Consider the following 14766-nt stretch of genomic DNA (forward strand, 5'->3'; position numbering starts at 1 on the left):
GAACTCTTGAGCCCGGCGTTGGCGGAAGATGAGAAACTCAACAGGTGGAGGAGAGAAGAGACGGTGTTCCAGGCAAAGGGAACAGCATGAGACAAAAGTACAGGCAACTCTTTGGAATGGCAGAAAATTAGAGTTTGGGATCAGACGGTGGAAGTTTCTCTGCTGCAGAGAAACGGGTTTACCTGATCCTGCTTCATTCCCGTTATAATGATTGCAGGTTATTTGCTTTTCTGAGTTTTCAGTTCTTTTTTTTTTTTAAATAATTAGCTCCTATTACTTTATATTAAGAAAAAAAGAACCTTAATGATAAAGGAGGAAAGTTCAGGATCTGCAGTTGGGGATGAAAGGCCGTTTTTACTCGTAGTGGTTTCCAATTAGTGCTGCTTTGAGGCCTGCCCAAGCAAATCACCGCAAGAAAGCCAAGGGAATCCCCTCCCCCACGCCCCAGGAAGGGGGCGCTCCTCTTGAGGACGGTGGGAGCCCTCCAGGGGAGATCACGTGCACCCAGCCGCAATATTTCAAAATGGCTCGTGCATGCAAAGGGGCCCTGTCCTTTAGTTCCACATTTAACACAGTGAATAGAAAGCTCTGTGAAGAGACCTTTTTTTTTCCCTGAGCAGACTGCCGTAAGCAAGTGTTGGGTTTGACCTACGTGAGAGCCCTAGGCTCGACTATTTATATGTCAAGTGGTATGTGCGGCATGCGCCTATTAGAATAAAATGGAATGGGAATCAAAGAACATTCCCTTCAATCAAATTGTTTTTCCTATCCCGGGCAACTAATTGTCCAAACGTTCTATCCTTTTTTTTTTTTTTTTCCTAGAGACAATTCTGTCGAGCAGACTGCCTTAGTTCATGGGTGGAGGTTCCTTTGTTGTCTGTCATGGGCTACTAGCACAAAGAAAAGAAATCTGGACTGAGTCCTACATGGGTAATTAATATGTCACCTAATTTCGTTGCAGGTATCTTTCTTTAAAGAGAGATACGGAAATATTCACCTTGCCTCCTTTTAAGATTATAAGCAGAGGGATAGGAGGCTTTATTTAAGGAAAGATAAAAGCAAAAGACCCTCCATTGCCAGGCCAGACGGGGTTCAGGAGTGAGTGACAAAGAAGAGGGGAAATGAGAGAGGCCCAGTGAACTCGGTAGGAGGTAAACTGCGCCTGTCACACTCCGCTGCTCTCAGGGCTGTGGTGTCCGAGGACATTATCACCTGTTGTCGCTCCCTTTTGAAAAGCTCATTAACTCTCCAGCAGTTTCGAAAGGCTTTCTTCTAGCCTGCAAAATAGGGCGTCTGGATTTATTTTCAGAACTCCAACTTTCTCTTGGAGACTGAGGTCTAGTTTCCCTCCCACCGTCTGTGGAAGGTTTTACGTGAAGGTATGGCCAGCCCTGTGGCACCAGTTTGCGGAGAGCCCCGCTCTCTCTTCTCCCAAACGTGGGGACTGCCTCACCCCCAGAGGCACCGAAAGTTCTTTGAGAACCTGCATTCGCTTCATGATTCTCAGGTGCTTTTCTAATCAAACACACGCTGGATTCTAATGCGAATGATGTACACTGAGAACGAAAAAGAACTCCGTGAACTTGCCTATCCAGAAGGATAGGTTTTAGAGGAATAAACATAAAAGCCTACTGGAGAGCCAAGTCTAGAAGGAAATCTATCCAAATATTCACAGTGATTATCTCTGGCTGGTAGGACCATGAATAGGGTTTTTTTTTTTCCTCCTTCTACCTTTCTGTATTTTTTAAATTCTCCATAGTGAGCATACATTTCTTTTACAAGGAGAAAGAAAACCAACAGACCTTATTTTAAAGGATGAAGGAAGGAATAGATTTTAATCATTGTGTGCAGCTCTTGAAATTTTCTATTCTCGCTCCTCGCCCACGCTTCTAGTTCACATCGAGCCGCATCTGGCCCTCTTGACCGTCTCCGTCCATTGCTCCAACGGACATCCCTTGTCCTAGTAGACGAGCCTCTCTTCCTCTGAAACGTATCTCACCCCCTTCTCTACCCTTTTTTGGGGTTATATCTCAATAAAGCTGGTATAACACACCATTCATCCATTTAAAGTATGTAATTCAAGTGTTTTTAGTATAGTCACAGACTTGTGCACCCATCACCACCATCAATTTCGGAACATTTTCAGCACCTCAAGAAGCCCCATGCCCGTTAGCTATCATTCCTCAACCCTCTTCTCCGCCCCCCCCCAAGCCCTAAGCAACCACTAATCTACTTTCTGTCTCTATAGATTTGCCTGTTCTGAACATTTCTACTCTATTTCTATATGGTAACTCCTATACTTGACTTTGTAAGGAGTCGCCAAACTGTTTTCCACAGCAGCTGTGCCATTTTGCATTCCCACCAACAATGTGAAGTTTCCACTTCCTCCACATCTTCAGCAACACTTGTTGTTGTCTGTCTTTATTTTATTTTATTTTATTTTATTTTATTTTATTTTATTTTATTTTATTTTATTTTATTATTTTTTGAAGGTTTTTACTATAGTCATCCTAGTGGCTGTGAAGTGATATCTTACTCTGGTTTTGATTTGCATTTCCCTGATGACTAATTGACATTTAACTGGACTTCCTCTTGGCCCTCCACATCCGATTCTTACACACACAGATCCCTCTGAAGGCCACCACCGTCTTACCCGGCAAAGATCATTTGAACTGCTTTACCAGATTAGCCCAGGGGGTTACCCAGCCCTGTAGCTAGCTCGTCTTTGAAAAAGAATACCAGGAAAAATAGGTGGGGAGAGAACATGGCTGTGCTTATTAATACCCACCTCAAACGATGAAAGACTTATCCATCTTGCACATAGAAAATAGTTGCCTGGAACTTGAAAAAAAATCTTAATTATCTTGCATACTATCTGAAATATAATATATATTTCATTAAATATTCGTATTCTCTTGGCTTATAATGATGGTAATATTGACCATGATGGATGTCATGGGGGGTTACTTTGTGCCAGGGACTACGCTGAAGAATTTTCGTGCATTTTTCTCAGTCATCATAGAGACCTATCATTAGCTTCATTTTACAGTCAGGGAAACTAAGGCCCAGAGGAGTATAGAATTTGCCTAAGGTTTCACTGCCAAGTGAGTGAGGGAGTAGCGGGTATTTGACACTTAGTGGGTCAGACTCCAAAATCAGTGCTCTTACCTACTACTCCTAACAGGTTTTCAGGGGCTGTTTGGAGACTCCAACCATCATTATAGTGTGGTTGCTCAATGAAACTGTGTTCTGAATTCAAAGCAATTAATCCAGAAGCCAATGTTTCAAACACAATCTCTTCCTAGGTCCATCCTGTATGTCCTGTGGTGGTAATGACTACTCTATGACATGGGGTGGCCTTTTATGTCCCCAAGTTACCTTGCTCAAGTTTCAAAGAGATTCCCCCGAGTTCTAGAATTTGATGACCCAGATTGTGTTCACATTATTCACATTCTTCGCAGTTTTTCTTAGACGTTTATCTTGACCCCCCCCCAAGTAATATCTTTCCATACTAAAGTGAGAGGTCTTATGTTTACGGCAGGCCCCTCATCCCCTTGACACTTTGACGGACCCTCTCTGAATCTTCTCCAGCTTGCCAGTGATCTTTATAATCAGCGCAGAAAACTGCAAGGGTTCAGGGGCTGGGAGAAGTTCAGAGTGGCTTTGCTTTTGTTTTGTGTGGGGGGGGGGGTTGGTTTTTTGTCTCTTTTAACTTCTAGGGAAGTCAAATTGGAAAGCTTTGCCATGAGTTCAATTTTTCTTGCCATGTGCTATCTTACAGAGGGTTCCGAGGTAGGAGGAGGCCTAAGGGAAACTCTTTCATTAAAGAGCAGGCCGTCGCCTCCCCTAGACTAATGGCCATATTCCATTTCCTCCTGGAGTGGGGGGAATTACTCAGCCTCGGCCTTTCCTCTTTCAGTTCCCACTCTTGGGAACTGTATTATTACCTTGTAAAACAGAGCATCTCTCCTATTAGCGTTAATTGAACCCATCTTTTTCCTGTTAGAAACTATAATGTTGACTTTTATTTTCGGAGCCCTGGATTGAGCCTCTTCACTTTGGAGGCTGACGGAGCTCAGCCACCAGCAGTAGGCTGGAAGGGGCTTTGAGCATGGCAGGAAGCAACTGTTGGGGTGTCGGGAGTTACAGATATCCCAATAACCTTTCTGGAGTTGTTCTGTCCATCACCCTGGCTTTACTGTGACCCGAGCCTTTGTGAAGATGTGCTGAATATTGTAAGTGCTCTCCCTCTTCTAAATCATCAGTTGAAACAAATCGTTTTATGGTAATAAAGTGGAAAAAATGCAAGAAAATAATTTCCACCAGGCTTCCTCTTTTGGCCAGATCGGAAAACAACCCCCAGAAGGCTTTTCTGGGCTCAGGACTCCCACCAGTGTCCAAATGAGATTCAGGCCTCTGGCTCCCCCAGAGGCCTATATATCAGGCCAGTCCATTCTTAGCCTGGAGACAGTATTGAATAATTACTCCACTGCCAGCAAATTCCCTGGCCGGAGTCTCCAAAAACTTAGTAGAGACTTAAGATAGACTTGGTTATGAAGAACGCTTTAACTTCCTTTCTTTAGAAAAATAAAGAGTATTTTATTTGCGTTTGTTTGCCTTCGGACATCTGTTGTATAGATATTTTAATGTTTCTTTATAAACATACCCACTTCTCTCCAGTCTATAGTGTGTTATTTTGTGTGTCCATGTACATCTGAAACAAGAAATTTTGCTGGGTATTTATGTGTGTGTTTATATCTATTTGCATATGTAATGTGCTTGCTCGCTTCTTCTCTCTCTCTCTCTCTCTCTCTCTCTCTCTCTCGCTGTCTCTTACTCTCGCTCTCACTCTCTCTCTCTCCCCCCCACATATGTCTTATATGTAACATAAAAGCCAAAGCAAATAAATAATAAAATATACTAGGATCCACCCCCTCCTGCCTCCCACCCCCCCATAGTTACCGCAATATACAGACAAAGAACAAAGAACCCTTCCTCCTCTAGCAGATGTGAGTTCCTCTGACTATATTGTCAGGAGAATTTCATAGAGCGTACACTGCTCTGAGCACCCTGTAATTCTGATCTGCAACTATTAGCCCGAGCCTATATGGAAAGGGGGCCATCTCTAGGGTAATAGCATTGTAAATTACAATCAATGCACTCAATTACACCCAGAAACCAAAAGATATGTAGTGCTCCAGTGTGCCTTGTAATCAGTACCTTCGAGAATGTAGGTAACAGCATTCTGAACAAAAAATGGAAGCCGAACGTGTAAGAAAATGAATGTTAGAATTAAATCATCCTTCTGATAGGAGCAACACCTTATATGGCAAGCAACTTTTTTTCCCTAATATCATTTTATTGATTTAAAAAAAAAAAACTAAATTGTGGCCTTGTAGCCAAGAATGTCTTTTAAAATCATTTATTGCTCTAATCAGCCTGGCAGAGCCTTTCTGTCATGCTGATAAGGAAATTAAACTTTTCTCATACTGGGTTTACTTGCCTCTTATGCACAGATGCTTTCTTTTTCTTTCAGGGAACTAATTCAGAAGCTGAAATCTTTCATCAGCTTCTACAGCGCTTTGCCTGGCTACGTCTGCAGCCATAGCCCTGTGGCTGAAAACGACACTCTTTGCTGGAACGGACAAGAACTCGTGGAGAGGTAATTTTTTTTTAATGTGAAATATAGCAGTATTTGAGAAATACTCATCGTATGTCCATCTCAAGGTTAGTTATGTCTTCTCTCTGCCTTCATTAACTTCACAAGAAACATTCTAGAAACAACATACATGTGAGCATCTGTGACATGCTTCTTCCATCTCCCCATTATGTGGACCCTTATTTAGTTATTGGCTTGAAGAAATCATATACACATTAATAGCTATCGTTTAGTGAGAGTTAACTATGTATGAAGCACCACGCTAAGTGCTTGTCTGTATTAACTCTTTTCATCCTTACACCCACCTTCCGAGGTAAATGCCATTATTTTTCCCCATTCTATAGATGAAGATGGAGGAGAGAAGAATGGGGAGGGGAAAAGGAGTACCATTTCACTGAGCAGTATTGCTGAAATGGTTGATCACTGAGTGTTAGTGTAATCTGTGCTAACATTTGTCATCTGTGAAGAATTTGCTCATCACTGGAAAGGAAATAATCTATATTCATTTATTCAGTAAATATTTACTGAGCACCTTCTAAGCACCAGTCATGTTGAAGTGAACAAAACAGGCAAAATTTCCTGTCCTCCCGGAACTCTCATTCTAGTGGGCTAATGGCGCTCGTAATCACCATTGCTTCCCATGTGTAAGGAGTAGTTTGGGATTAAGGAACGAAATCAGGAAGGTAGAATGCTTTGGAAACCACAGGGAGCTGATGAGCAGACTTCCAAAGCTATTTGTCCAAGTGGTAGCGTCTTGAACTTGATACTTGAACTCGAGTTCTGAATCTTTTACTAATGAGTCGCTTAACCTAGGGCAAGTGACTTAATCTCTCTGGGCCATGGTTTCCCCATCTGAAAAGTGAGATGGTTGGATTAGAACCTTCTAGCTCTGGCAGGCTGTGGGGTTTTTTTCCCTTACCGGTTCGTTCATTCATTCATTCATTCATTCACTCATTCATACATTTATGTTTTGAGATACTATGGGTTAGGCACCAAGCTAGGTACCAGGGATATGAAGCTGAGGACAGGCAAGTTACCTGCTTTGAGGAGCTTCCAGGCTAGTGGGGACCAACATCAGGGCATGGGATAATTAGTCATGGTGCTAAAGGGAATGAATCAGCCATGTAATGTAACGGACTAGAGGAAGGCTTCGGAACCCGATGAACGTGGGTTTACATCTCAGTCCTGCTACTTACAGTGTGGGGCCTTGGGTGGGTCACTTAATCTAGAAAGTCCCAAGGCCCCTGACTGTAAGGAAGGGCATCTCACAGGGTTGTTGTCACTATTAGGTGAGGTCATAAATGTAAAGTCCGTAGCGGACTGGCATATACCGGAAGCTTAGTTCATGTTTCTTCTCTTCTCCCTTTCTTCCTTCCTCCTCGACCCCTCCTCTTCCCCACGCAAGGCAGAACACATGCCTGGAAGCAGCTTGTTTCTCAACTAAGCTGTTTTACTGACCTGGGACAGTGAGAATGAGGTGCTAATGGGATGAGGCATTGAACTTGCGTGGAGATAGACTTCCCTCCAGCAAATGTAGATCAGGCTACAGGGATTAATGGCCCCATGCATCCACTCCACTTGGAGGAATAGTATGTATTTATTATTCTAAAAGCTCATCAGGTTCTAAGTAGAATCATGAAAATGTACTTAACTGTTATGACATATTTTTTTTAAATCGTCAGAGAAAAGCAGTTGGCGTTTGGCTTTATAAAAAGCAGATGCTGTAAAACAGGTATAAACAATATAATCCTTAAAAAAGAAAATGCCCACGGGTCAAATATGTGGTTCTTGCATAAGCTTCAAGAGAAACCTTCCCAGTGACTTACCCACCGGGATGCTAATATGGTAAAAATGAACAATTCCCGAATACTAATTTGTTTCAAACAGCCTATCTCCTTTTTTTTTTTTTAAAGATTTTATTTATTTATTCGACAGAGATAGAGACAGCCAGCGAGAGAGGGAACACAAGCAGGGGGAGTGGGAGAGGAAGAAGCAGGCTCATAGCGGAGGAGCCTGACGTGGGGCTCGATCCCATAACGCCGGGATCACGCCCTGAGCCGAAGGCAGACGCTTAACCGCTGTGCCACCCAGGCGCCCCCAAACAGCCTATCTCCTAACCACGGTCTGTTCTTCAAGAGAAAATGTTAGCTAGCAACACATTTATTTGCTAATGTAGTCATTCATTTCTTTCTTCATTTAACAAGTATTTGAGCAACTACTATATATGGAGTGTTGATATGGGTTTGTTTATTGTTGTGATTGTTTAAGGCGAATGTTGGAACCCTGCTGGATATACCTTCTATTGTTCTTCAAGAAAAACAAAATCAGATGATCCAGTTTTAGTCTATTCGAAAGAATTTCTTCCCAAGCCTATGTTTTTTGAATTAGTGGGATTTTTTAAACTTGAATTTGGTGCATATAAACTACTTCATGCCCAGTATGCTTTCAGGAAGCATGTTGCTCGAGAACCAAGAAAGTCCTCCCCTGTCAAATGGTGGAATCCAAAGCCTGCTAAATTTGAATGAGTCTAAAAATTAGCCAAGTGTGCTTTTGCACCATTAAAATAATTCCGTTAACTGAATTTTTTTTTGTTTCACTTCCTGGCTTTAAACATCTCAGGATATCAAACAAAATAATAAAATAAACAAATGGTATAGTATAGGGAAAAGGTATTATTTCAAACCCAAATTTATATTTCTGAACAATCTATTGTTTTAAAATAACTTTTATTGTTGATATGTGCTATCTAGGGAGGAAAGGAGGGAGGGAGGGAAGGAGGGAAGGAAGAAAGGAAAGAAAGAAGGAAATCAAACATATTTGTAGACAGTATAAGGGTACTGTAATCCAGGAAGTGACTCTTCCTTGGTTAGTAACCTCAAGGTTATAATTAACCTATACTTAAATTACTGACCTAATGCGATGATGGGACTAGGGAATAGTGTCAAACTAGATTTTTTTTAAAAAATTACTCAGGAATATACATTTAATCATAGGAAGTTCTGTAGCCTGGGGACATGTGTGCCCTCTATTTGTACCATTTATAAAGATTAGCTTCACACTGCACATCCACTCTAGAGTAAAACCTCTTTCCAGAGCTTTTCACTGAATTTCTCATTTCGTTCAGTCTTAAGTAACAGTTGCCACTTCCCATTGTCAAATCAGGTGTAACTTTGTTATCTTTATAGGTTGGGTTTGTATTCTTTTCAAAGTATTTTACTTTTTGTCAAGAAAACTTATAAAAATCAAGGATCCTGAAAGGAAACAGAACTTGTCAGTGGAGACACCTGGTTAAAAGGAAAATATTGATGCTAAAGAAAATATGGATCAATATCCATGGCCGCTGGGTCGTCAGAGCCATTTACACCCTCCTTCTCTGAATGTCCATACAGACCACTCGACTTTTCAGGAGTTCGACAAGTCACTGTCTCTCTAAAAATGGTCGTATTTCACATCCATTCAATTGTTAGCTCTTATGAAACCAATCAACTGAAATATGAATGAAGAGAATGTTTTCACAGATCTAGTCTGAGGGAGTACCACATAAGCCTGTCATTTGTCCTTGTAACCTCCCCATCACAACCCTCCCGCCCTCCCCCCCCCCCCATCTTGGCTTGAGGTAAACATTGGCTCCGGGATTTAGCTGAGAAATCTTGGAATCAGCAAATTCAGGCTCGTGTGAGGTACACTCTATCATCTGAGCCACCATGGATCCTACAGGCAAAGATTTGCTACAGTTGTCAAAGGCGGAAGACCCTCCATCTTTTGTCTTTGTGGAACTACAGAGAGATTCAGTTAGAGCGTTTCTGAGAGCAAGAGAAACATAAAGAATCCCATGGGAGTAAGTTAACACTGGGCTTAACAACAGGTAACCGTGGGCTTTGCCTGCATTGGCGCTGAAAACACCTGTATGAAGAGGGAGCAGTTCAGTAAATACATCCCCATACACCCTCCTCATACCCCCCTTTCAGGCCCGTTAGGCCGAACATCTAGATCGCGGACTAAAATTTTCATTCTTCTGAATGGCTTGATACCATCTGGAAGGGAAGCCCCATTTTGCTGTTGAATCAAGTTGATCTTTAAGTTAGTGTAACAGAAACTACTCAAATTTATACATGTGCAACAACTGCTAGTCAGAGAGGAAAAAAAGTGCTGTCTTGTCTTGACATGTAGCATCTGATAATTCAAGTTCATTCCACAAAGATGGAGCACTTCTTATACCCGGGGCCCTGAGGGGGCGGAGTGGTAAGTCGAATCCAGTGCCTGCCCCTGCTGAGGGGTTTACAACTTAATGAGAAGAAAGGAAGAATCATCAGCCAGTCTCCTTCCCCAGCAGTCCAGGGAGACTTCGGTTCAGAGGCGTCAAAGCAGAGGCTCTAGCCGTCTGTGTGTGTGTGTTATTGAGGTGAAATTCACATAAGATGAACCACTCTCAGGGATGTAATCCGGTGGCATCTCGTACATTTGTGATGTTGTATAATCACCACCTCTACCTGGTTTTAAGACAGGTGCATCGTTCCAGAAAGAGAGCTTGTGCTCATTAGCAGTCGCTCCCCACTCCCCCCTCCCTCAGCCCCTGGCATCCAACAGTCTGCTCTCTGTCTCTCCGGACTTACCCGTGCTGGATGTTCTGGACAGAGAGAACCATTGACTTAGTGTCATGTGTTTGAGGTTCATCCGAGTTGTAGCACGGATCAGTACTCCGTTCCTTTTTATGACCAAATAATGTTTCCTTGTCTGGATGTAGCACGTTTTGTGTATCCACTCATCAGTTTTCTACCCGTGTGTATGTGACCCCTGAGCGACTCCTGCTCTGGCAGGCTCCACGCACCCCCTCTGGATTCAGTGTGGCTCACACTTCACCCGGATGACAGGGCAGCCAAGCCATCAGGACTCCCAGCCCCAACATCTTAGACCACCTCCTAAAGGCTAGCCCCTCCCTCACCTCTCCTGCTCTTTACATCCCTCTGCAGTTTATCTCTGGAGTCTTTTTTCTCAGCGCTGTGCGTGTGGTCAACCAGCGTCTCCTCCAATCAGCACACCTCCCATAGGGTTTGATGCGTCCTAGTGACTTTGCGGCTTCTCAGTTCTGTATATACAAACGCTTGTATTTTGTGGCATGATGCCTTCGTTCCCTTTGTGATTCAGTCCCGGCTGCGCTTGCTCCTTGTCATGTGGCTGGGCCGCTTGGGCCTGCATCCAGATGTCAGCTCCAGAATATTGCCGGTATCTTCTTGAAAGTTCTACCAAGCCACTTCTTCCCATTATGACTCAGTAGATCCATCTCATATTTTCTCAGGATGACTCTGGGACGCTCAGCGACGTGAGGTACCTGGCATTAGAGAGTAAACTCCCTGGGATCGGCAGGGGCACATTCACTGAAGGTGACGCCTTTCCCTCCTCTCTGACCTTACCTCCCATTTCACCTGAGAAATTACACACACACAAACACACACACACTCACCAGGAATTCTCCCTCATTTCCACTGCTCAGACAAGTCTCCTGATGTTCATAATGCCTCCTCAGAATTTCTCTGCTTAGTTGGAAAGGCAGAAGCAGGAAGGCACAAAGCAATTATCTTAGTTCTCAAGGAGTTTTGTTCTTGTCACAAGACCTATTGGATGTTGCAGAAAAGCAGGGTAAGGAGACTGTTTCTCTCTCTCTTCTGCTGGGTTGGGGGGATAGACTGCCATATCAACCAGCAGGAGCGAACACGCTATCCCTGAACACCCAATTCCTGACACATGCAATATAATTTAAAAAGTGAGAGCAACGAGGGGCACCTGGCGGGCTCAGTCGGTGGAGCGTGAGACTCCCGATCTCAGGGTTGTGGGTTCGAGCCCCACGTTCGGTGTAGAGATGACTTTCCAAAATAAATACATAAGTAATCTTAAAAATGAGAGCAACAAAATGGCTTCTTTTGCCCCTATAATCTAGGAAAGGTGAGGGAGAACAGTTGATTGTTTTCATAATGCCCTTATTTTAAGAACACTATGTTTTGAGGCCTTTGGTGGAGAGGGACCAATTCCTAGTATTAACAAGTCTTTCACTGGTCTGTGGAACTAAATGGGAAAAACTTCAGAACCTTCGATTTGATGGTAAAGGAATTAAGTGAAGATAAGACCTATACAGCACCGCGTACACGTGTACAGACACACAGATACGCATGCACAGCTCCCTGCAAGCACTTCCGAAGAGGCTAGCGATGTACAGCAGTCGCTATCTGTATCTCCCCTGCTCTCATGCTAAAATAGGTGATTTGTTATTTGGGTTTTGCTTGTTTGTTTTTTGGGTTTATGTGGTGGCTTTTCTCCAAATGGCTCAAGGCCATGTACATAGAACTTTATTTTCTGAATCAGACTTTATTTTTAAGTCGTCTCTACACCCAACATGGGGCTTGAACTCACAACCCTGAGATCAAGAGTCACATGCTTCATGGACTGAGCCTTCCGGGCGCCCCCATCCAACCTTAAATATAGGATAGCCGATGGAAGCAGCAATGGGGAAATAAATATATAAGGCAGAATACAGAGCCAAGAGGAAGGGGGCACAGGAAGGAAAGTAAACAATGGATAACAGACACCGTATTCAAAGGCATTGAGTCAGGTCCTAAAGTCGTTCGATTCCGAGTTCGGGTAGGTACAAGCCAGACTAAAATCACGCTGAGGCCAAGGCTTAGTGGCTCTCCTTAGCAGTCCCTGTCGTGATGGTGGGAGAGTTAGAGACCCAAGTACGGTCTTCAGCATCCCGGCCCTTTCTTTTCGCGGCGACTTCCCCCGCTTTGCCCGTGACCCGTGGGAAGCTCCGCTTACAGAAGGTCGGCAAGAGGGGAGAATGTTGGTGTCATCAATGCCGAGCTCCACAGTTCTTGGTCGCCCTCAGACATTTTTGGATTTCATTTCTGCTTCAGTTTTTCCGGAAGCAGGAACAGGACACTTTATTCTTCCCGATGTGGGGAACCGCTGTGTTCGCCCGAGTCCGTGCCCTAGAAGGAAGGTACTGACGTGTCGTACTGCTTGCTCGGATGGCAGTCTGCATCTTCTACCTTGCTCCACATGAGTCAAGGTTGTTCGTGGAGCGGCTTGGAAGGAAAAACGGATCCTGTAGAAAAGGACTTCATTTGGTATCGCGTGAAATGTTTACGGCAGCTCAAGATTGTTTTAAATCCTGGTAAGGTGAGGGGCGCCTGGGTGGCTCAGTCAGTTAAGCATCTGCCTTCGGCTCAGGTCAGGACCCTGGGGTCCTGGGAACGAGCCCCGCATCGGGCTCCTTGCTCGGCAGGGGAGTCTGCTTCTCCCTCACTCTCTGCGCCTCCCCCCACCCCTGCTTGTGTGCACGCGCTCTCTCTCTTTCTCTCTCCCAAATAAATAAAATCTTTTTTTAAAAAAAGTCCTGGTAAGGTGAGACAGATATGTTTGGAGTGTACCCCCATGTAATAATCCCTCTAAGAGTTTAGATTGGCATATTTTTCATCAGAGCTTTATCTCAGAAGTAGTCTTTAGTGACAGGTATTTTTCAGGACCTACTCTATGGCAATACGTGACATTTATCCCTTAAGATTATGGTGTCGCATACAGTGGCTCTACCTTCACAACTGAGTGAGGAAAAACCCAGCTCATCCCACTGACTGACAGCTTCATATGCTGTGCCGTGTTTGGGATGGGCTGTCCTTTATTACTGTCATGTCTGGGGTAGCAGGAGACGTCGTCAAGGCTCCATACTGATGTCTGTCCCCACCTGTTGAAGGCTCGCGGCTTATTACTATAAACAGATTGGGTCCTAATTAGTATTATGCCAGCCCCTCCTGTGCTCAGTCGGATCATTTCATGATGTGGAGAACATTGGGGGTCTTCAAGGCTGGTCTCGGAATATCCGTACCCTCAACAAGTAAGTACCCCCTAACAATCTCTCTTTGAAATGTGATTCTGATGGGGGGTAAGGCTTGTCTCCTCTCGATCATGACTCGATGCCCCAGGGCTCTTTGAGCCCAGAAGGCTTAGGAGATGTGTTCCTGAAGGGCTACCACTGCTTTTAGGAAATTATTAACATACTGGAGTCTCTCCTGCGGTCTTATTACCCCCTCTAAAGCCAGTGCATGGGGAGGTCAGAAACTGATTATATGGATGCCCCCCGTCCTCAAAACCTCTTTCTACATCTTCTTTGGGAAAAGCCTTGAGGGCATATGGCCAGTCTTTGTGGTCTGCAAACTGTTGGTTCTTCGCCAGTTGGTCTTCGGTGGGTAGGATTATAGTAAGAAAACCCTGAGAGGTTAGCAAACATGAGCCAGGTGACTGGTGCCTCTTGGGAATAGTCTTTAGAATGATCCAGATGGAGATTTTATTTGTTTTTTTAATTTAAATGCAATTAATTAACACATAGTACATCATTAGTTTCAGATGTAGTGTTCAATAATTCATCAGTTGCGTGTAACACCCAGTGCTCATTACACCACAGGCCCTCCTTATGCCCATCACCCAGTTACCCCCCTCCCACCGTGCCCCTCCCCTCCAGCAACCCTCAGTTTGTTTCCTAGAGTTAACAGTTCGCTCTCTCTGATTTCATCTTCTTTTATTTTCCCTCCCTTCCCCCCTGGTCCTCTGTTTTGTTTCTTAAATTTCACATAGGAGTCAAATCATAGGATAATTGTCTTTGACTGACTTATTTCGCTCAGCCTAATACCCTCTAGTTCCATCAGATGGAGATTTTAATCTTGGTTTGGACACTGTGTGCTTCGGGCAGGTCATTGGACATCAAATTCTGTGACCACATTTGTAAGATGGGGATGATACTTTACAGCATTGCTGTGAAGATGTGTTCCGGCAAGTAGGCATTGAAGAAACGAGAGCCTTGCTGATGTGATCACATCACTATCGTTTGGTTGAACAGGCCAGGTAAATGTCGAGAACAAGGGTGAAGAAGTGTAGGCCATTCTTCCTATAAAAGTGAACTGGATTGGGGAGAGATAGCCACAAGTTTTTTGGAACCCAACCGTTGAATGGGGTAGCTGATCAAACATGTTGGTACTTCTGGCAGCCACTCACTCAGTATCAAAGAAAACAGGCTCTTAAGACTTGGGTGTGTGAAGGACAGGGAAAGGTCTATCATGGAA

General features: G+C 43.9%; 1 protein-coding gene across 3 annotated transcripts in view; it reads left to right on the forward strand.

Moving 5' to 3' along the window:
* GPC3 (glypican 3) overlaps positions 1-14766 on the forward strand; it is a 405964-nt gene that overhangs the window by 274734 nt on the left and 116464 nt on the right. For all 3 annotated transcript variants that reach the window (XM_087860008.1, XM_087860009.1, XM_087860010.1), the window contains one exon: positions 5537-5662. In XM_087860008.1, coding sequence (XP_087716134.1) covers positions 5537-5662 — 126 coding nt within the window. The remainder of the gene's footprint in view (positions 1-5536; positions 5663-14766) is intronic.

This window comes from Ursus americanus, chromosome X (genome assembly GCF_024610735.1).
Source record: "Ursus americanus isolate L20-20 chromosome X, mUrsAme1.1.p, whole genome shotgun sequence".
NCBI classification, from domain to species: Eukaryota; Metazoa; Chordata; class Mammalia; order Carnivora; family Ursidae; genus Ursus; species Ursus americanus.